The sequence below is a fragment of the Equus przewalskii genome, chromosome 2 (genome assembly GCF_037783145.1).
Source record: "Equus przewalskii isolate Varuska chromosome 2, EquPr2, whole genome shotgun sequence".
Classification (NCBI taxonomy): Eukaryota; Metazoa; Chordata; class Mammalia; order Perissodactyla; family Equidae; genus Equus; species Equus przewalskii.
Window position 1 is genome coordinate 79,406,195 of NC_091832.1, and position 26,875 is coordinate 79,433,069.

At 42.0% G+C, this 26,875-nt stretch overlaps 1 protein-coding gene across 1 annotated transcript in view; it reads left to right on the forward strand.

Annotated features, from left to right (window-relative positions):
• The first annotated feature begins 442 nt into the window (after positions 1-442).
• Positions 443-26,875, forward strand: part of DCHS2 (dachsous cadherin-related 2) — a 249,415-nt gene continuing 222,982 nt past the window's right edge. Inside the window, exon 1 of the mRNA XM_070608836.1 lies at positions 443-2,847. Coding sequence (XP_070464937.1) covers positions 811-2,847 — 2,037 coding nt within the window. The 5' untranslated portion in view covers positions 443-810. The remainder of the gene's footprint in view (positions 2,848-26,875) is intronic.

Here is a 26,875-nt window from a genome sequence, read left to right on the forward strand (position 1 = left end):
CACCACCAGAGCAGACGGCCCGCCTGCGCGACCCCCACCCGCCCCACGGTCCAAATCTGGGCTTTTGGCATTTGCTACCCCCGTCCCCGTCCCTGGCCCAGCTGCGAACGCGCCCTGCTGCAGAGGGGCGACTCGCAGGTTGGAGTTTGCCCTCGCGTGCGCCGCGTCACCCGGCGGGGAGGAGCGGGGAGGGGAGGCGGCGGGGGCTGGGGCGGAGGGGGAGCCGCGCGGTCCCTGGCGTCCCGAGACGCCGCGGGGAGTGCCCGCCCCCGGAGCAGCTGACCCTGCCGCCGCCAGAGCCGCCCCTCCCTCCTTCCCTCCTCCTTCGCTCCGGCCTGGCGCCCTCACTCTTGGCCTCCCCGCCCTTACTCCACCCCCTTCCCCGGCCCGACCCCCATCTTCTCCTTGTGTGTGTCCGCTTTAAATAATTTCATCCTTTTTGGCAAAAGAAATAATGCACCTGACGTTACCAGGGGGAAACAACCAGCGGAGGAGAACAAGGAACAGATGCAAAAGGAATAAAAAGAGAGAGAGAAAAAGAGATGAGACTCGTTTAAAGAAATCCAGGGGCTGAAGAGGTGGCTGCAGAGGCAGAGGCAGCTGCAGCTTCCCTGTCTGCGTGAGCTGCAGGCGGAGGACGTTTTCACCAGTTGCAGACGTAACCTTGGGAGCTCTTGGGTCTGTTGGTTTGTTTGACAAACAAAGTCTTTTCTTCTTTGGCTCAGACGCGGAAGAGGCTCCTGGATTTTTCTGCCATCCTGCCACAAGCTGGCAGTTACCCGGGAGCCTTCCCGAGGAGCTGGCGGAGAAATGAACCCTTTTGGGCGGAGGATGGGCGCAGGGCGTCACCGGCGTGGGGCTCCCTCCGGGAAGCGCCTCCTGCTCCCCGGGAGGAGAGGGTCACCCCGCGGGCGGCGGGGCGGCGGCGGCGGGGGCGCAAGGGCGCAGCGCTTCCTGCTCTGGCTCTTCATGCACGCGTGGCTGTGGGCGGCCTCGGGCTCATCTGTCCAGGTGTTCAACCTCAGCCTTTCCGTAGACGAGGGACTTCCTCCGGACACTCTAGTCGGCGACATCCGCGCCGGGCTGCCGGCCACGCAGCAGCAGGAGGGGGGCGGCTTCTTTCTGTCAGAGGATTCCGATGACTCCCCGCTGCTCGACGACTTCCACGTGCATCCGGACACGGGCATCATCCGAACGGCTCGGTCTCTGGACCGCGAGCGGCGCGACCACTACAGCTTCGTGGCCGCCACGCTGCTGGGCGCTGTGGTGCAGGTGGAGATCCGCGTCAACGACGTGAACGACCACTCGCCTCGCTTTCCCCGAGACTCCCTGCAACTCGACGTCTCCGAGCTGAGTCCGCCAGGTACCGCCTTCCGCCTGCCAGGTGCCCAAGACCCCGACGCCGGGCTGTTCAGCACACAGGGCTACAGCCTGATCCAACCGCCCGACCTTTCCGAGGACCCCGCAGGACCCTTCTTCCAGTTGCGCTACGGGACCCCTGGGTCACCACCGTCACTGCAGTCCTTGTCCTCCCTGGAGCCCCTAGACCTGGTGTTGCTGCGGCGCTTGGACCGAGAGGCGGCGGCGGCCCACGAGCTGCAGATCGAGGCATGGGACGGCGGTCTTCCGCGGCGCACGGGCCACCTGCGTGTGGAGATGCGCGTGCTGGATGAGAACGACAACCCACCTGTCTTCGAGCAGAGCGAGTACCGCGCCGCGGTGCGCGAGGACGCTCGGCCGGGCGCAGAGGTCTGTCGCGTGCGCGCCACCGACCGTGACCTGGGGCCCAACGGCCACGTGCGCTACAGCATCCGCGCCCGGCAGAGCCCCGGGGCGGGCGGCGGCGGCGGGTCGCTGGGCGACGCGGCCTACTTCACCGTGGAGGAACTGAGCGGCGTGCTGCGGGTGCAGAGGCCGCTGGACCGCGAGGCGCAGGCCTGGCACCAGCTGGTGGTCGAGGCCCGCGACGGAGGTGCGGAGCCCGAGGTCGCCACCGTGCGCGTGTCCATCGCGGTGCTGGACGTGAATGACAATCGGCCCGCCATTCACCTGCTCTTCCTCACCGAGGGAGGCACCGCTCGTGTCTCCGAGGGTGCCCGACTCGGAGACTATGTGGCTCGTGTCTCGGTGTCCGACGCGGACGGTGACCCGGAGAAGGAAGAGGAGGCCGCTGGGGAACTTGATGTAGACCTTGGAGGCGGGAGCATCTCGTTGTCCTTGGAGGGCGGGGAGGGAGCCTTCGCGCTGCGGCCTGGCGGCTCTCCAGGGGTATTTTTCCTTTGCGTGGAGGGGCCGCTGGACAGGGAGAGCCGCGATCTGTATGGTTTGCGACTGGTGGCCACGGATGCGGGGTCCCCGCCGCTGAGCACGGAGGAGATGCTGCTGCTCCGGGTTGCGGACCTCAACGACCAGCCGCCTCTCTTCAGCCAGGAGCATTACCGGGCCTCAGTGTCCGAGGCTGCTGTCCCCGGCACCGCGGTCGTGTGGGTCAGCGCCTCCGATGCGGACGAGGCTGGCACCGACCATGCCCGGCTGCGGTACACTCTGGTTCATCTCCACGCTCTCTGCAGCCCAGAGGCTCTGCGGCCTCTGGCAGAGTGTGGACCGTCCTTCACCATAGATCCCCAAAGTGGCGTGATCAGCACCACCCGGAGTCTGGACCGAGAGGTCCAGGAGTGGGTAGAACTTAGAGTGGTGGCCCAAGACTTTGGAGAGCCCCCGCTCTCTGCCACCTGCCTGGTGAGCATCACCGTGGATGACGTGAATGACAACGAGCCCATCTTCCTGAGGCAGGTGTACAATGCCACCCTTGCGGAGCATGCCCCAGTTGGACACTGCTTCCTGCAGGTGAGTGCGTTAGGCCTGTGGATGAACCAGAGGGCCTGGGGAGGGATGCAAGGGATGCAGAGGTTGTGAGTCTGTCCAGGGAAGGAGAATTGTGATATGGATGGTTATATCCTGGCTCGGAAAGCAGCGGACATGGACTCTAGTTCCTCCCCTACAGTGAGATGCATGGGTGCCTTCTGATCACCTAACCTTTCAGCAATGGGCTTGGGCTGCATGATCTCTAAGGTCCTTTCTACTTCACATGCTATTTGGATCTTGATTTTGCTTATGGAATCCCAGTTTCCTTCATGCTGGATGTGTGCATCCAGATCTGTTTGGGAAGAACCCCCTACTCTCAGCCAAACAGTATACCATTTTTGAGCAATGTCTCATATTTTTGAGCATCATTTTGTGGCATCCTAGGGAAATAAAGTGGCCCTCGCAAATTAGTTTTTCAAATAAACAAGTGCATGCCTTTAACACTGAAACTGTTTTGATTAACCATTTCTGGAGACTTCATACACATTTTGCTGCCTTCTTTAGAAGCTTCCCAAGGCTAGTTGAGAACATCAAATCATTTTTATCAGCTATGGACTGGGCTCCTCCAGTGACACCTCAGGACTCTGAGGAGTGGTGAGGTTCCATCATCCTTTATAAAATGGTGCTTTTTACCCTGCTTTTTGGGTGTGTTGCCTTTTAGAGTTCTGGTCTCTCCTTCACTCTCAGAACACTGGTTTGATTTGCGCCCTTCCAGCACCACTCTTGTTGCTTCCAGTTTCCTATTTCTTATCTGATGTGAGATAACAAACCAGATTTCCAAGACAGATTTATTTACTCGAAGATAACTTGAGTAAATAAATAGAGCCTGAGAGGCTAACTAGTGAGTGAAGCCCAAAAGCTTTATTTAGCTCTCAGGCTGGGTTGTTTTAAGACCTCTGCTGCTTATTTCCTGGTTTGGAGTGGGTGGGAGGGTGAGGCTTTAGTCTTTATAAGTATGTCTCAAATAATAACCCTTAGATAAGTTAGATGCTACTATATTGTAAAAATGAATTTCATGACTGCTTCTGTTTTTTTTTAATCCTTTGGGTCTGTGGGCAGTAATACTCTTCATCCCTTTCTCTAGCATGATTGGCAACTCTTTGAGTTGCTAGGTTGTTAGGAGAAGGCTTGAAAATCAATTAATGCTTGCTGCTGAAACAGACGAGTCTGCAAATGTCAGAAGGTAACAATGGAAGTGTATTTATCTCTCACACAGAGTCTGATATGAGGCAGGTCGGCTGGTCCTCTTCCATCCAAAGTTAAGGCTTGAGAGTGACTCAGATCACATCCACCAACGCCCCATTGGTCAGAGCTCAGCCACGTGACCTCAGCTGTACTGCAGAGGATGCTGAGAAATGTAGAGGGGCACATGGGTGCCAGTATGTGCTGATAGTTTCTGCCACAGATTTCTAAAAATGAAGTCATAATAAGTGAGAGGTTGGACTAGATGATTTCCAGAATTTCTTCCATCTGGAAGACCTTAAGGATCTTGGTATGAAACAGTACAGCTTGGCTCCATTTGAAGGACAATAAGAAGGGTGGATTAATTGGGATTGTTTTGATTAGAACCTGTCTTTAGAGTTGTTTCTAAAATTAGGAGATGATTCTGCCATGAGGTGTGAGTTGATCCCATTATTATGACTCGGTATGTGGCGGATCCATTATGGTGAGCTGAACTTGGCTCAAGTGTAGGACTGCGTCTCCAATTGCAAAAAACCTTTCCAGGTTGCCAACTATTGCTGTAGACAGTATTAAATCATGCTGATTGGACGTTCTGGACATTCCAGTGATCTAGCCCCTCAAGATTACAGAAGCTCTCTTCTCCACTGGTTTCTCTGGTGGCCTCTCCACAGCGGCTGTGTGAACTTTCTGTGTTCCTAAGCCCTCTAGCTCACCCGGTCCCCGCACTTCCAGGGGAGCCTCACCGGAGTGTCTTCCACCTGCTTTCTCTCTGTTTACTGTCTCAGTCTTTCTTTATATCACTTTGTGAAAACGAACCTCCCCAGCTAGCCTTTGGATCTCATGGCCTTTCCTTTCATCCATGGCTTTGTGTAATTACATTGTATCCATTCTTATTACTGGACCTTCTTTCTGTTGCTCTCTACCTTTTGACCTCATATCTGCTCAGTTCTCCTTGGTCAAAATCAAATACAAACAAAATGAGAAACAACAGAAAAAACAACCTTCTTCGCTAGATTCCCTGTGAGGAAATACCATGTCATCTAATAAATAAACCCTTGAACTTTGAAGGTGTCTTGGTGGTTTTTCCACATGACTAATCCTTGGGGTTCTGGTCTTCTCACTCCTCTTGCTGCCACCACAGGGCTGCCTGATCCCTTTTATATTCTCACACCCAGGTTAGAACTTTCCAGACTTTAAATGAGGGGCAGAACGAAGGGATTTATTACAAAGTACAAGAACCAGTAGCAGCCTCAGATAGGTGCCCTCCAGCCCCAAAGGGTTTTCCCAACCTTGCAGGCACTTGCCTGGATTTCTTAATTTCTTGCTCCCCACGGCCCCTCCTTGGAGAGACCCTTCTTAACAGCCCACCCCTCAGGAACTCCTTTCAGTATCTCTCGGTGCTTTCGTGGTCAAGGCAGAGGGGAACTTCTACTCTGCAGACACTCAGGGCTTTCTTCCCAAGTTCTAGTGTCTGGCCTGAAAGATGCCCCTTTTCCTCAGATTACTGCCGAAAACTTCATCCTCTAGGCAAGACCTCCACTCTCAGCCCTACACTAAGTCCAATGACGTGAACTGCGCTTACAGCCTTTATCTTGTAACCAGATCTTAAAACAATATAACTCTAGCATTTATACCTGAATCGCACACATGCCTTGACAAGATTATTCTCTCATACTCCCTCAAGTATCGGTACAGTCCTGCCCTGGCTTAACACCAGGGATACCACTGAGAAATGCATAGTCAGGTGATTTTGTTCTTGTGCAAACATTGCAGAGTGTACTTACACAAACCTGGGTGGTATGGCCTACTACACACCTGGGCTATATGGTTCTAATCTTATGAGACCAACGTCGTGTATGCAGTACCTTGTTGACAGAAATGTCATTATGTGGCGTGTGACTGTACTATATTTATTTGCTAATTCATTTATTTAATCAAACAGTATTCATTGAGTAAATAACATTCAATGAACAAGTATTTTTTGAGTACCTATTACATGCCAAGACCTGGTCTTGATGCTGGGGATGCATCAGTGAACAAAACTGGCAAGGTTCCCATGCTAAGGGAGCATATGGTCTCCTGTTCTCTCTCTCCTTCCTTCCACTGTCAGTCCTCAAGAATGAATGATGCACGTTCCGCTTCGGCTGCCCAGGGTTCGCTGGTTCGGATCCTGGGTGGGGACATGGCACCGCTTGGCAAGCCATGCTGTGGTAGGCGTCCCACATATAAAGTAGAGGAAGACGGCACAGATGTTAGCTCAGGGCCAGTCTTCCTCAGCAAAAAGAGGAGGATTGGTAGCAGATGTTAGCTCAGGGCTAATCTTCCTCAAAAAGAAAGAATGAATGACATATGGCCTGCTTTCACTTGCCAGCAACTCCTTAGGCCCCTGTTCTGACCTTCCATCATCACTATTCTAAATCCTGTCTCTCAATAGGCAGCTGTGTTCTTTTATTTAAATCCAATGAGCTTTTCTTAGTCATAACCTTCCTCATTCTTTCTAAAGCATTTTAGACAGTGGCCCACTTCCACTCTTTAAAGGCATCTTCTTCTCCACCTTTTGTCTCATGGCGTTCTCTGTCTGCCTCTCCCTTGTGCCACCCCAGTCAATGTGGTGGAAGCATCTTCAAGGTCTTCCTCTCACTTCTTTCCTTTGTATATTTTCTTCTTTATATTTCCAGAATTGTAACTTTTTTTTTTTTTTTTTAACATCTCCAGGGTCAACCTCCCTTATAAATACCAGATTAACATTTCTCTACCTGGTGTGTATCTCTACCTGGATATATTTTTGGCACCTCAAATCGAACATTTCCAAAATTGAAGTCATTTTCCTTCTACTATTTTTAATTTCTTTCTTTTTCAATTTTCATTAACCAGCTCCTTTTTGAAACTTTCCTATTTTTGTTAATGTGTCCCTTCTATTGATGTGTTTGTATGTTCAGTGTGTCTGTGTGTATGTATTTGCTGTTTATTGGATTGGTTGTGTTTTGTGCTGTTGAGAATTGCAAGGGCAAAGAGCAAGGCCATGTCTCTTATGAATCAGTTGAGTAAAAAGCAGGGCTTGAGATTCCACCCTGGGCCTGTGGGAGAGCACCTGGCCATGCTTGTTGGTTCGCTCTAGTGGCCTGACTTTGAGGAGCCTGTCTAGGAGGGGTGCCTGGGCAGTGGACTAAAAATAGCATCTACCATCTGAGAAGACATGGAGACATGGGAAGGCTTGATGCCTGCTGTGCTCCACGGGCTGAAAAGGACTAAACTATATCTCATTTATGATTCATTATATCTTTTGGAATTATTTCCTTTTTGTGAATCCCCTAGCTTTTGGTAAAGTCTTTTGTCTCAACTGTATTGTTGAGGTAAAAATGGAGGACCCAGAATGCCCTCTCGCAGCTTTGGAAGTAAGAGACTTGATTAAGGGAGGTGACGTTTCCTAAAATCTTAGTATCACCTTTGGTTCCTCCCCAAATTTGACCACAGGAGTTGGCAAGGCCTCCAGTGTTTCTTGCATCTGTCCCTTCATTTATACCCATTGTCATCACCCTAGTTCTGTCCCATCACCTCTTGCCTGTCTTTCAAACTGGAGAGATTGTAGGCCCATCTCAAATGCCACCTCATCCCACTAAATGTTTTCGTGTTCTGTCCAGATATTTTCTTAATGTTCTTTATGGTGCTACAGCTGTTTACTTGTGTTAGTAAAACAATGAATTGTGAGTACCTTGTGGGAGTGCAATTTAATGGTATTTGAGTCCCCTGACATTCCTAGTGTCCTCAATCTCATATAGCAGAAGGTCAATAGCTTTATTAAATTGAAATGAAGAGCTACATAACGAAAAACATATCTGCTAGTAAGAGTTGCAACTAGTCAAGGTTTTTACTTTTTAATTTGCATGCATATTAATTTTATTGTAAAGTTTATTTCCTCAATATGTTTTATCCTTGATCCTTTGGAATTTTATGGTCTGAATTCCATTACTTACCGCACACCTTACTACTCACATACTCTTATATAAGTTTCCCTTACATACATGCTTGTATGTTTACACAGTGTGTACCAGCTTTGATGGTCATATAATTGCATTACCTGCATGTGATTGTTTTCTTCTGGGTCTTCTAAATGGACCCGACCCATCTGTACACATGCATTTAAAGCACGTGAGATTTCCACAGTGGTCTTTTGCGCCTGTTTCCAGGATATGTCTAGATTACTCACCAACGGTCGTCTTCCTGATTATCCTCCTCCTGTTGACCTTATACCTTAGTTCCCAGCATGTGCTGTATATGCCTCTGGCTTTGCTTTGATGACCTGTTTTTGCCATTCGAGATCGACTGTAGGATTCTCTCTCAGACTTTGTTTTGATATCGTTCTTCACCTTGCCCCGACCCAACTGCTCCCCAAGACTAATCAGCTGGCTTTACTTCCTTTCCTCACTTCCTGCTTGGGAAAGATGATCAGATAATATGTTTGGATATGTGCTAGGAGGAGAATAGCCTAGAGTCTGTAGGATGTACCTCTAGTTACAGACAATATATAACTTGCCGGAGCTTTGTCTAGTTCTTGGTTCTATAACTAAAGATGCCTGACATTACATGGTAGAGTGTTCATAGCTTTGAAGACTAAAATTAGGCTGCATGCTGTGATGAAAAATATAGACAGACTATGGGGCGAGAGGGCCTGGGTTTGAATCTCAGCTCGACTCCTACTAGCTGTGTGATCTTGGGCACTGTGCCTCAGTTTGCTCATCTGGAAAATATGGATAACAGTATTTTAAGCTTGATGGAATTTTTATGTGGATAATAAATTAATACATGTATACTTAGAACAATGCTTGACTCATAGTAAGTGCTCAATGCATGTTATAAATTATTAAATGTTAGTAAATAAGACTACTAGAAATGATGGAGAAACTATTTGCCTGATAAAGCGAAGGCTGAGAACTAATCAAAATTGGCATTTCAAATAAAGATTCTCTTGCACTAAAAGATGAAAAAAGGAATAGAAAAAATTTAAATTGTGAATTAGGTTTTTAGTTAGATATATATGTTTCTGGTAATGAAAGCAGAAATCTGTCTTACTTACTTTGGACACTTGTAACATCTCCTTACAGGCTTACAGAATCCCACCTGTCTTAAGGAAGGGTCAGGTGACCTCTCAACAGTGATCCTTGCTCTCCTCCACCCCCCAACAAAAAGCACTGTGAAAGTCTTAGAGAGACTAGGCAGTGTGATATAAGTTGTGGCAAAGGCAGTGGCATGGTGAGTCATGAGTCCTTAGGGGTTCACCTTTGGGCACTAACCAGCACTTAGTTTCAGTGCCAGTACCTGGCCACTCTCAGGTGTGCAGGGCATGATTCTAGTCTACAGAGTGTTTTTTATTATAACAGTTTTTTTCTGTTTGGAATCTTTTATTGAGACAGCACGGAAAAATTACTTAGAGTCAGAAAACCTTGGTTCCAATTCTGACTACAGAATTCTGGCCATAGTTCTCCATCCGCAAAATGTGTATTAGGGTTCTCCAGAGAAATGGAACCAGCAGGATATGTTTATATATGAAATTTATTATGAGGGATTGACTCTTGCCATCGTGGAGATTGAGAAATCCCATGATCTGCTATCTGCAAGCTGGAGACCCAGGAAAGCCGGTGATGTCCTTCAGTCTGAGTCTGAAGGCCTGAAAACCAGGAGAGCTGATGGTGTAAGTCCTAGTCAGAGGGCAGGAGAAGACAGATGTCCCAGCTCAGCAGTCAGGCTGCGAGTGAGTTAACCCTTCTTCTTTCTTTGTGCTCTGTTAAGGCGGTCAATGGATGACACCCACACACTGGGGAGGGCATTCTGCTTTACTCAGTCCGCCAATTCAAATGTTCATCTCATCCAGAAACACCCGTACAGTCACACCTAGAAATAATATTTAACCAGCTATCTGGGAATCCCATGGCCCAGTCAAGTTGACACGTAAAGTTGACTATCACATGTTGTAATTCATTTGACAGCACGTTTTTATAAGGATTTGAGGTAATCTATGCTATATGATAGAAAGTGATTGGTATATTGAGAGTTAAGGGGCCTTGGAGGTGGGAAAAGTTCTTTATGCAATGGATCAGGATGGAAGTTTCACTAGAAATGGACCTTCTAGGGAGTCCTCTGTTGTGATATATGTGTTTTTATTTATTTATACAACCTGTCATGTATGGATTCCAATGTAGCTGCACATCTTTTTTTTTTTCTTTTTTTGCTGAGGAAGATTTTCCCTGAGCCAACATCTGTGCCACTCTTCCTCTATTTTGTATGTGGTTTGCCACTACAGCATGACCACTGACAAGTGGTGTAGGTCTGTGCCTGGGAACCGAACTGGGGACACCAAAGCAGAGTGCACTGAACTTAACAACTAGGCCATGGGGCTAGCTCCCTTTCTTTTGCATAAAAATGTGTAATGCATTTCTAGGCATGATCAGTTCTAAAAGAGAATCACTTCAGATGGATTTATGAAAGTGTTGTCAGTCAGATTTCCTTTCTCTGAGGCTTGAAATCTGACAATAAATTAATTTTATTAACAACTAAACATCAGACTTCTACTAATGAGCCTCTCACCTTCTAAATTATAAATTAAAAGTGTGAAACTGTAGAAGTAATTTATACTTTCATAGCCCATTAGGGAAATTATGCTAGATCATCTTTACAAATGCCAGGTTATTGCTTACAATCCTACTGAATTAAAATCTTCATTTAAAAGGAATATATGTTTTGTGGTGCAGGTAGATCAGCTGAATATCTTAACAAATAATGCAAATTTTAAGTAAAACTCTGTTTAAGAATACATAGTCCTGGGGGCTGGCCCTGTGGCCGAATGGTTAAGTTTGCGCTCCGCTGCAGGTGGCCCAGTGTTTCGTTGGTTAGCATTCTGGGCGTGGACATGGCACTGCTCATCAAGCCACGCTGAGGCAGAGTCCTGCATGCCACAACTAGAAGGACCCACAACGAAGAATATACAACTATGTACTGGGGGGCTTTGGGGAGAAAAAGGAAAAAAAAATCTTAAAAAAAAAATACATAGTCCACGTGAGGATAGTATGAATTAGAATAATCATGTTGTCCTTGTAGTGAAGTCTGGCTCCTGTGTGAAGTAATAGGAGGAGTTTTGAAGACATGGGAGGAGATAGCCTGGGAAACACTGACTGGTAGTGTTTGCTTAAGGAGTTTGGCCTTTGTTATGGAAGCATCTGAGAGACGCTGGAGATTTTTGAATAGAGATTGACATGTGTCAAGTAAGGTTTTAGGAAGACTTATCCTGAGTGGGTAGAAAGAAGAAAGCAGGGAAACCGGGTAGGAGGGTACTGAGACTCATGTAATGATAAATATTCAACTATGAGGGTCCGAACTTGGGGAATGGTAGTGCAGTGTAAGAGAAAGGATGGCCTTTAGGGGCATGATGAAGGAAGGTTTGGTACAGTTTGAGTAAGGTGTGAGGGGAGAAGTGGTGGATGAAGTAAAAGATGATGCCATCTTTTCAGTCTGGGTTAGTGGGAGTAATGGGAAAAGGTGGAGGTGAGTTTTGAGGGGATAGATGCTCTCTCAGTTGAGTGTTTTGTATGTTGAGTATGATTTCCTGGCTAGGAGTCAAGGAAAAGATATTTTGACAACTGCTTAGATATTCAGAACTGCAGTGCAGGAGAGACCTAAAGCTGGAGGTATATGCTTGGAAGTCATTTCTGTGGAGGTGATAATTAAAGCTGTGGAAGTGAAAGTGAGGATAATGAGAGAAGAGTCAATGGCTAAGGACCCCGGCTGGGCCGAGGGTCTTGCCTCTCATATGGTGTTGGAGGGCAGGTCTCTGTGATGAGAATGCTGTTTGCTCATTCTCCGCAGCCTCGTGGACCAGAAGCTAGAGAGATGGTTAGGCCCTAGCCTTTCAGTTTTCTCGGTCTTTGATTTGATTAACATTTACTTTTTGAAACTGGATTTCTTTTGGCTCCTTATTCTTTCTTTTCTTTCCTTATATATCAGTCTCCTCTCTGTTTTAGTTCCTTCTCTGTCCAGATAGGACTCCTGGATGTACCAAATTAACCCTTGCTCTTTCATACCTGTACACATTACTGATCATTATCAATCTAGCTATATGTGGCCCCCCATCCCTCAACAGCTGGACTGTGGAGGACTCCTGGAGTAATTCCAGTGGTGATGGTTCTATTATAGTATATGATATCAGCTGGGCAATTTTGTTGTATTCCCCTTGGCATCTCTCCCACAACTTTACTCTCTTTAAGCATCATATCTTGCCCCTTTTACTCTTTACAGTTAATCATTCCTCCTACTCAGTAGAGACCAGAAGGTGAAAACTTGCTTGTGCTTTTTCTTCCCATCGTCAGACTTTTCTGTACCTGTACATCCAGTCCCCAAGGACTAGGTGATTTCCTCTGTTCAAATCAAGCCCACCCATGCATACTCCACATTTCACCTCTGCCATCTTCTCTCACATTTCTTCTCAATTATCCCCCTTTCCTCTAACTTTTCTATCTCTACCTCTATACTTGTTTCTTCTCTCTAGCGTGTAATATGCCTCTCCCATTGTTCATAGTATTTACAAATCGAGGCTGTGGGCATCTTTCCTCTGTTTGCTCAACTTCCTTCCTCAGTGCCTTGTAATGACTGAGTCTGCTACCTCTCGGCTCATCTCTACTCAGACCTGGCCATTGTTAAGAGCCCTTTCCCTCCTGAAGAAGGGTTCTGGAAATCTGTGCTGCTGTCTTGTTCGGTGTCTGGTATCCCTTGATGATGGATTCAGGACCTCTTAAGCTAAAGTGGTCTTTAGCATCTGTTAGTGTTAAGAAGTTGTGAAGAAAATGTAGCTGCTAAAGTATAGGAAATGACATGTAGGATTTATTATTGTCCACTTCTTAATATTATATCCTGCAGTTGATGGAAGCCATTAGCTAATATGTTTCATATGAGAAGAAAGGGTTGAATCAGTTAAGATAGGATATTGTGTTGAACAGACAAAAATACCTTAGTCTTGACTATTGTGTAAATAATCTTGCTGCTTTTACCTTTTTATTTGATGGCTTTTGGGTTATACTAACCCTGCCCTATGTATGGCAGTAGGACACTGTGTCTTTCTTTATTAGCAACTCTATTCTAAATTTCCTTTTAAAAAACCCACGCTGTTAACTTCATTTCAGCTTTTACCATTTTCCCATGAAAATGCAGATCTCAGATTGCCCACTGATGAAGTGCATGGAAGCTCTTTAGTAGAGAGGATAGAAGAGGTTTACGGGGCTCATTATTTCCAGGTATCCTTGATTTGAATGAAGGAAGAGTGATCTAGTGGATAAGAGCTTGCACTATGGAGCCAGACAGAACTGAGTTTGAATTTCAGCTCTGACACTTCGCAACTTGACCTAAAGCAAGCTCCCAAACCTTTGTAAACCTCAACTTTCTCATCCATAAACTAGGGATGATAAAAAGATCCATCTCCTCGGACTATTGTGGAGATTACATGAGACTATGCCTACCCAGTGCCTAGAGCAGTGTCTGACACATGGTAAACTTCCAGGGAAGGTTAGTTTTATGTGAAGCTTCACTTGAGTTTTGATTGAACTGAGGAGCTAAGAGTGAAAGAAAGAAATGTCAGTCACTTGTTTTAAAGATCTCAATGACTAGTCATGTTAAATGGATAGAAATATGACCCTCGACCTCAAATGACACTCTAGGAAAGCTCATGGGCTTAATTATTATGCAGAACTTCAGTCCCCAAATTAGTCTGCTGCTCACCACGGGCAGCCACAGGAGGAGTGTAAGCCTTGAGGGTACCTTGACTCTCTTGGCTTCAAGTGGAGATTAAGTTGCCTGTTCTCTGACATTCTTTCACAGTTCACCTCTGGCATACTTGCCAGTCCCATGGCTTCCATTACCCTTGGTGCTTCTCTGGCTTTCCAAGGTCAAGGGTATTTCCTAAGAAAGAGGCACCACCAGGCTTTGTCTTGTTGCACTTATCTCCTGAGATGTGGTGCCAGTGAAGGAGAAAAACATTGACTTCCTAGGATGTGGCTGGCTTGTGTCTTAATTTTTTTATTGGTTATCCCGAGAACTTTTCCTTCGCACTCAGTGGTAGAAGTGGGGCAAAGGGAAGAAAGATGCTTTGAATTTTCCTTTAGTTAGAGAAAGAGGAACAATATCATTTGCAGTACTCCTTAACAAACATTTATCCATATGCACTACTTTGAGCGTGGACTTAATTGTAAAATAAACTCATTGAGTGGTTTTGAATAATTTCATTTATTGTAGGGAGTTTACTAACAAAAGAAAGGACATCAATTAAAATTTATTTGGTTACTTCCTTGAAGAAAGCTGAATGAAACAAATCATTCTTTAGAAGTTTTTTTTTGCATATTAAAGTAGGAAGCTTATAGTTAAAATATTATTATACTTAGAATATTAATGGAAAACTTTTTTCAGTTGTATTTTTATGTGTTGTATGTACATTTGATATATTGAGATCCCTCATGTAATCAAGTAAATTGTTTGTGCTCACTTTATAGAAATTAGAACCTATATTTTCTATTTTAAATGATGGTAGTAATTTTTAATTGTTGGATTTTTTCTTGATATTGTTGGTTTACTTCATACCATATCCTTGGACAAGAAAACACCATCCATTTGATGCTTTTGGGGAACGTATTGTGACAAAAACAGGGAAGACGCCGTAAAGCTTGTGTTCACGAGGACAGCAAAGAGAAAAGAACAAAATAAAACTCTGGGCAATTTCTCATCAGTTTGGTTACTGACAGTTAACCCAAAAATCCTGTTCAGTACAAGAAACTGTCCTCTACCTTTAAAAGCTCTTTTTTGTTCAGATTATCCTGAAAGTTCTTTTGTTCTTCATTTAAATTAACTGTGTAGAAATAGCCATTGTTATGGATATGTTTTCAAGAGATTAAATATTATTTCTAGCCTTACCATAAATGGACTTAAATACTATTTGATTTTTAACAGTTGTCCAGTTAGAAACATCTCCTGTTGTATACTCTTGATTTCTGTGTTTTGGAGACACAGAGGAAGTTGTTGTTTACAGAGACTGACTTGTCTAGTTCTTAAGGATGTCTGTTATAAAAGAACCAAGTCATGAGGTAAAGAGCAATCTAAGTTTATGCACTGTTTACTTTCCTTTGAAGTAGAGATTATTTTAAGTACTGAGCTGTTAAAAATGATACAAAGGCTGTTCTGTTACATTATGTGTAAACAAGAACAGGATCTTGGGGGCTGGCAGATACTTTATTTCCTGGACTCATCTTACAAGAATTTTTATGTGGTATTTTTATTGTGTAGAATCTAATTGTCATGCTTATGTCTATTCCACTTCCATTGCCCCTGTCAGCCTCCAGCATAAAGAAGAGAGGTGACAGGAAAGGCAATTTATAAATTAATGTTTGACATTTATAAATTAATTAATGTATTCTAGGTAATTTGTTTACCGGCATTGAAAATATAGATTCTATGTATATGAAGCATATTCCTAATACCACAAAATGGATTTAGTAAGTTCATCTTGAGTTTTGGATCTTGGTGTATTTTAAAACAAAGATATATATTTTTGGAACACAGTAATATTCAGTTGTGCCATGTACACAGAGGAATACATTGTGTTTTTATCTAAATTCATAATATCTTCAGGCTACTTTGCTATTATTTCTCTAAATGCATTTTGACATATGAAGTACAGTTATCACTTTTGTCTGTAATTTGCGGAGATATCTTTTCTTTTTTATTAAATAAGAAAGTTAAGCTTATTCCATGTGTAAAGAGGAATCTTCCTAGAGGCTGTTTTTCTTTAGTTTAAATGTGATTTTCTGCCTCATCCTTTCTTTTCTCTCTTTCTGAGATTCCAAATACATATATGTTACTCCTTTTGATTGGAGGTCCTTAGGCTCCGTTCCTTTTTATTTTTAATAATTTTCTCTCTGTTCTTCAGGTCAGATGGCTTCTGTTGCTTTATTTTCAAGGTCGCTGTTTTGCTCCTCATCTCCATCCTGCTGTTAAGCACATCCACCGGATTTTTTATTTCAGTTACTATAATTTTCATTTGTAGAATTTCCGTTTTGTTTTATTTTACAGTTTCTGCTTCTCTGCTGATATTCTCTATTTTGTTATTCATTACAAGAGTGTCTTCCTTTACCTCACACAGCTGTAATAGCTGCTTTGAAGTCTTTCTGTAAATTCTAACAACTGGATCAGCCTGGGCTTGGCCTCTTTGTTTTTTTGTTCTTGAAATGGATCACATTTTCCTAGTTATTCTTGTGTTGAGTAGTTTTGCATTGTATTCTGGACTTTGCGTAGACTATGTTACAGAGAGTTCTGGATTCTGTTATGTTCTTCTGAATAGCGTTGGTATTTTTGTTTAAGCAGGCAGTTAACTTGATGGGACTGAAACTGCAAACTCTGATTCTTGGGCCCCAGTGCAAATCAGTTCAGTTCTGCTTTTTCTTAACTGAGTTTTGCAGTATACCCCACTCATGTGCAGTTCAGGGGTCAGTCAGAGATTTGGGCAGAGTTTATAGAGAATTTGGGGCTTGCCCAGAAGGCTTTTTCCTATCTGAGATTGCCCTCTCACTTTCTAATGGCTGTGGTTGCCCTGAACTCTGTCTTAAGTGTCTTCAGTCCATAAAGACTGTGTGTTTCTATTGGTGCTTTAGCCACTCTGAATGATGCCTTGACTGACACCTGTCCTTATGTAACAGGCTTAAAAACCTAAAGATTAAAAAAAAAAAACCTTAAAAAATGGGAAACTCCATGTCAGTCTATTCTTCCAATTTTTTGACACTTTGTGAAAATCTGACTATTTCTATTCAGTCCCCAGAGTCTTCAGGTTTTTTTTTTTCTATTTTATTCAGAGTTTATAGTTACGTGCAGGAGGCAGGTTTTTGTGGGCACATACTTGGCCATACCAGAAGCAAAACTCCTGCTTTTTCCCTAAATTCAAGTTTCTATTAATTTCAATGAGATTCAGATGATTAAGACTTAATAGTAAGAGCCCTTTGGAAACAGAACCTGTAGAATTTTACTCTATTTATAATATATTAGATTATGATTGAAGGGCAGCTAATGTATCAGCTACAAAGGTTTACTGATTCAGTGTTTCATGGATTAATTAATGTTACTAGTAGTAAATGTTAACAGTTTAAAATCATTTAAGTATATTTTAGGCTCAACAAATAATTTCATGTATTTATAATTCTAGAGTCTTAATTGAACAATGGTAATCCTTCGTGAAAAAGTAGAAATAGAAACCAACTCCATGAATTAGCTGATACTATTTTCCGCTATATCTGACTTTGGCTGAGACTCATTTGAGGAAAATCAGTTTGTAGCCAGCCCTGTCTAAATGCAAAGGACCGGCTAGGACTGTTACAGCTCCTTAAGATTAAGTTTTAATATGCCAAAGGAACTTTCCTCTAAGTAGAAATTCATTTTGCTGTGTTTCTTTTTGTAAGTCAAGGCTCTAGAGCCAGAATATCTCACAATTATCTTTTACTAAGTGCATTGTTCTCTTGTTACATATCAGACAGAACCTGACAATTCTTTTAATAATTACTTTCTTTCAAAATCATCTGTAACACGGATCTGATTATATTACTCATACTTGAAGGCTTCAGTGACTTTGCTGTAGTTGTAAGATCAAGCTGAAAATCCTTCCCTAATCCATTCTGCCTGCCTCTCTGTCCTTATTCCAAGGAACTCTCCCCAGCCTCTTCATGTTTCCTGAAGGCACTATGCTCTTTCTCACCTCAGACTTTTGCTCTGTCTTATGGACGGAATGCTGTGTCTCCCCAAATTCGTATGTTGAAGCCCTAATCCCCAGCGTGAGGGTACTTGTAGGTGGGGCCTTTGACAGGTAACTTGGTTTGGATGAGATCATGAGGGTGAGGCCTCCACGATGTGAATAGTGTCCTTATAAGAAGAAGAGACAGGAGCTTGCTCTCTCCAACACGTGAGGAAACAGTGAGAAGGTGGCCATCAGCAAGCCAAGAAGAGGCCTCTCACCAGAACCTGGCCATGCTGTGACCCTCAACTCGGACTTCTGGCCTCCAGAACTGTGAGAAATAAATTTCTGGTTTTTAAGCCAGCCAGTCTATAGTACTTTATCTTGGCAGCCGGAGCTGGCTAAGACACTGGTTCTTCCCTTTGCTTGAAATGTACTGTCCTTGTCATCTCTGCCATGGGTCCCTCTTCCTACAGCTTCTCTTATTGTTCCTTGAAAATATCATGTGCTTAGGGAGCCTTCCTTGACTGTCTAAGCTCCCCACTTCACTACTGTTAATTAAGTCCCGTCTTATAAGCACCCATAGGTCATATGTGTTATGCGATGAGCCTCTTTTTAGCATGACTCGCACAGGTAACCTGTGTAGTAGCCACTTGCCTGCTCGTTATAAGCTTCATGAGATGATGGCAGAGGCTGTGTCTGTCTTTCTCACTGCTAAGAACGTATTAAAATGCCTCGTACATAATAACAGTAAGATCTGTTCAAGGATAAAATGGAATGACCCACGTGGTACCCACATAAATGAGTGCTGACTGCTTCAGGAGTTGGGCTTATCCTACAGCGTTCTTACGGCTTTCTGAAAAGCAGCGTTGTCGTTGAAACATCTACCATAAACATTATAATATGGTAAGACAGTTAATATTCTTTTTATGTTGTAATTTAGTACCAGACAATTTTCCTTTCATGTAAAAAACATAATCTTTGTCAGTGCCTCTTTTTACTGACAGAATATGAAGCCATGAATTTGCACGTAAGCAGAAATATTCCTAGTCTTTTTGTCTCTTAAATGTCTCAGATTAACTATCTGCTGTTTAGCCCTTTAACCTTTACGTTTAAAAGGCATATATATCTCTCATTGTTATCCAAAGAAATTGGGTAGCTGATTTAAGAGTATAGCAATATTTTAACTTTTTAGTTTATTCTATTCTTTAACATGAAAAAGAAACCAGTTCGAAACTTAAAACAAAAAGAACAATTATAGTAGATATATTTCCTCTTTTTTGGGAAGAATGCCAATATTGTAAAACACTTTTCCCATCCTTTGAAGCAGAATATGAGCTGGCTTGTTAATAGCTATGTGCTCAGTGGGAGACAGAGAATAGAGAGAGCACAGATAGATTGAGTCTGTCTGGCTCTGCGTGTTATAAGCTGTGTTATTTACTCTCATTTTATTCATCTGGAAAATGGGATAATATGTACTTTGAAGGGTTATTTTGAGAATCAAAGATGATATATTTCAAACACTAGCACATAGTAGGTACTTAAAAGTCATAAGTATTTCTTACAGGTGGAGACATGGAAACTCAACCAGACATTATTCTTAGGACGGGTTCTTACTGAACTAGGTAAGATTTCTGCACAAAGCAATGCAGGAAATATTTGCAGGAAATACATAAGGGCAAATAGAATGTGAGTTCTCTGTCTGCAGGATTAATTTTCCTTATTAACATTGACTTGCTAGGATTTACTCACCATGTCCTAACAAATAATGAGATTGGGCATGGCCATAAATGATACATCCTCATCCTGAGAAAAACTAATTTAAGTAGGGCTGCATTAAATGAAAAAAGTGTGGTTAATTTATTCCTTTAAGATTTCAGCTCATCAACTGTATGAATCTACCCTTAACTTTATGTTCTTCTCCAAGTGTTAACTACAGTTTTGATGGTCAGAGCTCTATAGTGTCAGGCACTGGTGTAAAGATCCAGAGCTACTCTGGAATATGAAGCCTTCAGTTTAAATTCCAGTTTTTCTCCTTTTGGATTTTGTTGGGTTTGATATGTTAAATTTAGAGTAAATACATGAATTTACAGATGGACTTTAGTGCATTCATTCCTTTGACATTTATAAGGAATACAAAAACTATTTCATTCCTTTGCTGAAAAAAAACTAACCTGGAAATTATGATAATGTAATAGTAATTGTAAAAAGTAGTAACATACTAATTTTATTCTAATTGGAATACAAGCAATAGCGTAAACTATAATTTATTGCTTTTAGCTTCATTGTTCTGCTGATTTATAACTCAGAGAAAGCTGAAAAAATATGATATTAATATAAAAATGAATTCTTTCCTTAATGAATGTTTTTCCTACAGAAGAAAACATGCTCATAATAATAGCTCATAATAAACATTTATTGAATACTTACTACGTGCCAGGCACTGTTCTAAGAGATTTGGATAAATTAACTTGTTTCGTTCTCACAACACCCCACATGGAAGGCACTGTATTATTTTCGTTTTGCGGATGAGCAAATTTAGGAGTAGAGAGATTAAGTGTCTTGTCCAAAGGTCCCCAGCTAGTAAATGGCAGAGCGTCTTAGGTCAACCTCCCTGGCAACAGATGCTGAGATGAAGACTTGCATGGAGGAAGTTTCCTGGGGAGCGCTCCTGGGAACAACACCTGGAAGGGAGTGAGGGAAGCAGGATTGAGCAAAAGGAGAAGGGGAATCATGGTGCAGACACAACAATGACCTCAGCATAACTTCTAGGGAGCTCTGGGCTGGAGGAGCCCTTCAGATCTCTCCTGGGTTAAGTCTTGGGGCTTCCCCTGAGGCAGGGTCATAGCGTGGGTGACGTAACTCCCTTTGGCTGTTTCTGGGTAGAGACTTCGCTGCCAGCACTGCCAGCAGCTGGAGGAATGAGTGTGTGCTCAGCATTTATGCCAGTGTAACTTTAGTGTTAGCTGCTTGATTAAGATTATGGTGGATTGACATGCTGACAATAGTCTCACTTGTCTTTAAGAACATGACAGAACTCGTTTCTAGGATGCTTTTATTATGGTGAGATGTAGAAAAAAGTAGTTGGAACCAAGATTACTTTCATACTGTCCTGTAATCACAAATGTTAGACTTGGAAGAGATCTCAGTACAGAGCGTTACAGTCATTGTCAAGGGGATAAAGCATAGAAGAGGAAAGCGCCTTTTAAAACTGTGGATTATTTACATATGTGCAACACTTTGGATAACCGGCCAGAGGGCTGCTTTGTGGCTTCGTGTCCTGAAGCTTTGCTGTCATGTTAATTAATAACTCCCTGCAATCCAAACCGCCTTCTTTGCTCAAAGCTGTACCTTAAATAGCAAGTTGTTTTTGCTAGAGATTCACAGGACATAAGACATACAGTATTTGCAGTGGAATCCTTAATAGTATCGCTGTTAAAATAAGAAGAGGATTACATTTTTCAGTCTGAAAGCTCCAGCAGTGTTGAAATCACCTCCAAAATGTACATCGCCTTCAAAATCTGGACTGTGAGCATCTCTGTTCTCTGCTTCGACTTATATTTTTTTTCTACACCTTTTGTGAAGTTTTGGCATAGATTTGCATTAATAAGAACGACTCTTCCAGGGGAAAGTTCAATCTCAGACTCTAAAGCATTCTCTAAAGTTTAGAGAGTGGAAAAGACACAGAACAAATGCCGTGCACGTGACCACAGCGAGGCTTCAGTCCTGGCGACGGCAGAGATGTTCACTCCCTGAGACAGTCGCCCTCTTGGGCTTGCGCAGATGTGTCTCAGAAGGGTCAGTGGATCTTGAATTCGACCCAGGATTTATTAACTGAGAAGTAAAAATCATCTGTGTTTGAGGACAGCCAGTAAGGTCCTAAGATAAATCATTTCTAACTCAATTAGAAACATAACTCTTTTTATGGCTGACCTTGAAAAAAAAGGAAAGCTTAGTTTGATCAAAAGTAGGAAGGCTTTCACACAGTTGCCCTCGTGCTGTGATATGAAAAGAGCATTATCAGGAACACATTTTATTTTTAGCCATAATTTATTTCAGACCTATGCTGGAATAAATAAAACACATGAGCCTTAACAGATGCAAATAATAGGGAGTAATCTTTGCATGAGTAATTTAACACATCGTGTAGATGGTGGAATCACTCTGGTATAAAACGGGCTGTCAGAGACACAGTGGAGTTGAGACATTTCTAATGTGTAACTTTAAGTAAGTCAGGGTGTCCTGAAAGCACATGGCAGTGGTTATAAAATCCAGCCAGCACATCTTCAACCACTGTGAAGTGGCTGGAAGAAAGTAAGTTTTGATGTTAGATTTCTTCCTTAGCGGAGCCGCAGAAACCCAGTAATCCAGTAGATTCTTTTCTGGGTTACTTCTCTTGATTTCTAGATGTGTTTGCCCAAATCTAAAGTCTCTATAAAGCCCAATCTATACCAGATTGACCTTTAGTTAACTTTGACCAAGTATTACACCGGAAAATTGTGGTGGTAAAATCTCCTTTTTTTTGGAAGGAGGGGAATGCTTTGAAAAACATAAATTCCTGATAAATCTAACTTAGATCCAGGTGGTAGTGAACCTTTTAGGACGTTTTCAATATGAGTTTTCCTGAGATACATAATTTATGAGATGAGTGCCTATGTATACAGTGGCGTCAAAACTTTGGGCCTGGGGCCCGCCCAGTGGCATAGTGGTTAAGTTCGTGCACTCCACTTCAGCAGCCTGGGGTTTGCAGGTTCAGATAACAGGCTCAGACCTGTGTACTGCTCATCACGCCATGCTGTGGTGGGGTCCCACTACAAAATAGAGGGAGATGGACACAGATGTTAGCTCAGGGACAATCATCCTCAAGCAAAAAGAGAAAGATTGGCAACAGATGTTAGCTCAGGACCAATCTTCTTCACCAAAAGAAAAACCAAAAACACCAAAAAACTTTGGGCCCTAAGTAATGATGATTGAAAATTATATATAAACTGTTGTTGTCTAAAAATCGTATGCAAGATAATATCAAGGTTAGCTGATGGATCTTACTTAATATTAGCCAAAGCAGTTTGGCTACTGTTGAATACTAAAAAATTGCTTCTTTTTTCTCTCTCCCTCCATCCTTCCCTCCCTTCATTCTTCCCTTTATTCCTTCTTTTGTTCTCTTTCTCAATTGCTCATTCATTGTCATTCACTCATTCATTCAACTAATATTTTCTTGCTGCTCATGGTGTTCCAAGCCCAGTTCTGGGCACTGGAGATACAAGATACAGTAGAGAATGACTTTCAGGGGTTGTTTTCTTGTGGGAGAAGACAGACAGAAAATGAAAATAATTAAAAAATAAAATAGCAAACTATAGTAAGTACTATAAAGAATAGAAAACATAAGGATAGGCTAAAGAGTGGCTGGGGCAAGGCGATGTTTCTTGAGCTAGTGCCGCCTGGGGGAATAGCATTGAAGGCAGAAAGGAACAGTAAGTATAAAGGGACTGAACAGGTAGGAGCTTGCTATAGTCAAGGGACAGAAGGCCGACCAGTGCAGTTGGAGCTTCATGATCAAGGGGAAGAGCAGGAGGAGAGCTGGGTAGGGGCCAGGTCATGCTGGGCGTCGCAGATCTTGGTGAGAGGTTTGGATTTATGCTGATTAAATGGAAGGGCATTGGAGGGTTTTAAGCAGGGGTGTGATTTGAAACCTCCTGGGCATGTGTTTAAAAGATGTTGCTAAGATTGTCGTTCACTGAATCGCAGAATGTCCAACTAATGAGTATACATTGGAGAAACTCCTTACAGGTCTCGGTATGGGGAAAACAGTTAAAAAATTTTTAAACCTTTACTCTGATTCTTGTAACAATACAATTTCTCCATCTGATTTGAGTTGTAGGAAGTTCAGAGCTAATTTTCAGCCTTCCCCCTAGCGATTATACACTGTTGAATAGTGTACCTTTAAAACATTTTTATTTGAGGGGCAGGCCTGATGGTGCAGCAGTTAAGTGTGCACATTCCACTTTGGTGGCCTGGAGTTCACTTGGGTTCAGATCCCGGGTGTGGACATGGCGCCGCTTAGCAGGCCATGCTGTGGTAGGCGTCCCACATATAAAGTAGAGGAAGATGGGCATGGATGTTAGCTCAGGGCCAGTCTTCCTCAGCAAAAAGAGGAGGATTGGTAGCAGATGTTAGCTCAGAGCTAATCTTCCTCAAAAAAAATATTTTTTTATTTGAATAGGTGGCACATACATGATATCCAAAAATAAAAAACAATATAGAAATTTATATATTAAAAAGATCTGCTCTCATTCTTATCTCTGCCTAACTCATCATTTACCCCTGCCCTCTATATACAACCTCTTACATTTTACAGTTTCTTGTGTGTCTTTGTAGTGTTTCTTTATGCAGATGCAAGCAAATATGAGTATATATTCTTATTTTTCCTTTCCCCCTTCCTTCACCGGGGAGTGTGAGTGTGTGTCTGTGTGTATTCTTCTATATCCTGCTTTCTTTAATTAAAATTGAGTCTGGAGATTTTCCATTCCAGCTTTTGCACTCTATTTTGGAGGAAGGCTTTTCACTGAGTAGCTGTGCCATATGCTTTTTAACCAGACTTCACTGACTGACGCTTGGGTTCTTGTCTTTTGGTATTACAAACGGTGTTGCAGTGAATAACCGTTTTCATAGGCCACTCTATATTCATTTGAGCTGTAACTGTAAGATAAATTCTCAGAAGTAGGACTGCTAGATCAAAGTGTACTTTTCCTAATATATAATTTCGGTAGATGTTTGTATTTTGCTAAGTATTGGCAAATTTTCCTCCATAGCAGTTGGGTCTTTTTGCACCTCCGTTAACAGTATAGGGGAAGTTTTGGTAGCCTTAATGGATGGCTTTACTCTTTCCTTATCATTTACCCATATTTTTTCTTAGTCCCAGCTCCTTCTAATTTATGTTTTTCTATCTTTCTATGTTGTGTATATATTTTTAGTCCACTGGTAGGCCACTTTCAAGTATTGGTTGAAGGAAGCATTGAATAAATAGATAAATTTTATGTGCTTTAGTTGTGGCATTTCACACTCTGTGTTATGGTTATTCTTTTACGTTTCTACCCCTTGGCCCACTAGGCTCTGAATGGCTTCACAATGCCATGCTCCATATTTGATTAGGCTTAGGAGACCACTGCCTGGCAGATAGTAGCCAATATATATTTGGCATGGTAATGAATAGCTTATAGAAGAGTAGTATGACTACTAAGCCTGGTAGGAGTAATGCCTGATATGCAGAGAAGGAATCTGAATAATTTAATGAATGAGTTAATGAATGGAGGATTTTTAAAAAGAGAATCCATTGTATCAATAACAATAAAGAAATATTATGGGCTGGACTAGTTTCTTTTCAACTGGGTGCTATTATAACATAAATTAAAATGATATTCTATCGGTTCATGACTTTAGAGCAAATGAAATCCTATGCTACATGGCAGATGAGAATTTTAATGAAAACATTCATAAGGAAAAGTGTCCAGCGAATAAATTGAAAGCTTAACATAAAGAATTGGCCAGGAAAAAGAAGGATTCTGAGAGAATATTCTGCATTAGGGAGCTTTAGATGACATAAATGCTCTAAGAAAGTTTTGGAAAACTTTTAAAATAAGATGCTTAAACTTTTCTATGTATAATAATATGTGATTATACCTTATGCATTTAATACTGTTGCTACACATTCTAGTCTTGATTGTTTTATGATTTGTATTTAGATTAGCTGAAAAAACATTGTAAAACGTTTAAAATGTGATATTACTGCTCATGAAACATGCATGTGCAATAAAAATCTTTTGTCATTGGGTAAGAATGTCCGGCTGGAGTACTGCTTACATTTAATAATCCTTTGTATATGAAACAACTAATCAGAGAAGACTGTGGACACCAAATAGAATAGCAGGCAGATGAGGTTTTGCTTTAAGGGTAAAGATGGTCAGGCATTAAAACAAACTCTACCTAGTCAGACTTATTTAAATGTATACCTGCCAGATATTACACACCACAATGACTAATCGTATCCTCAAAATTTTTTCAGCCTTATTCAATAATCTTGGCATGAATGTATGGCAGAATGATTTCATCAGACTTTAGGGATTATGATATTTAATATCACTCTGAAAGCATTCATAATGCGTCTAAAGATATACCTTACTCTAAACAAGTCTGATTTATAAAAATCCACTTATTTTACAAAAAAGATTATTTGCCTTATAAATGATCTTCAAAACCACCTTTAAGTATCATTTTCATCATGCATTTGAATTATAATTCAACCTATAAATATTTGTTTTTGTTAAACTTTTTCCAGAAATATGTAAGTATTTTAAGTACTATTCTTGGAAATAATTATACTTCTTTACTTATGATAAATTACTAATATTTTTTAAACTTTTGAGATTTCTGAAAACTCCTTACAAGGTTTTGAAAATTTGGCTAATACTTTTGAATATTTTCATTATTTTAGCAATTTAAAAGATGAGCTCCCATGTTCAAATGACTGCAATGGCTACTGTATTTATATTTAGTCTGTATCTTTAGAATCAAATATATATATTCATATATATTTAGAATTAGAACTATTTAAAATATAGTTCTAATAAGAGTAGAATGTTGAGATATGCCTTATTTTGTTAATAAGAACTTTAACATAGTATCGTTTCATGCCTCACAATACTTCCTTATTTGTACAAGACTCAAGTTAAATATATAACATAATCGTATGAACTCTATTCAGAGTACCAGGCAGCACAACAACCAGCACATATATGGTATATCAAAGTTATATTTTTATTCTTTACTAATATACTCCATAAGCATATGAATAGATTTTATATTCACAAACAAATTTCAGTTTTCTCTTTTTTCAAAAACATATACCAGATTAGTTAGAATGATTTCTGGATGTAATTGGAACTTTCTCTTGCTGTGGATTTTCCTGGGTTTTTTTTTTTTAGCCCAGCAATCTTGTATAACCTTTATAGATGTTCCGTTAAATACTTGGAAAACTTTTCTTTCTGTATCAGGCACTGACAAAGTTTTTGTGTACAACATTTAACACCT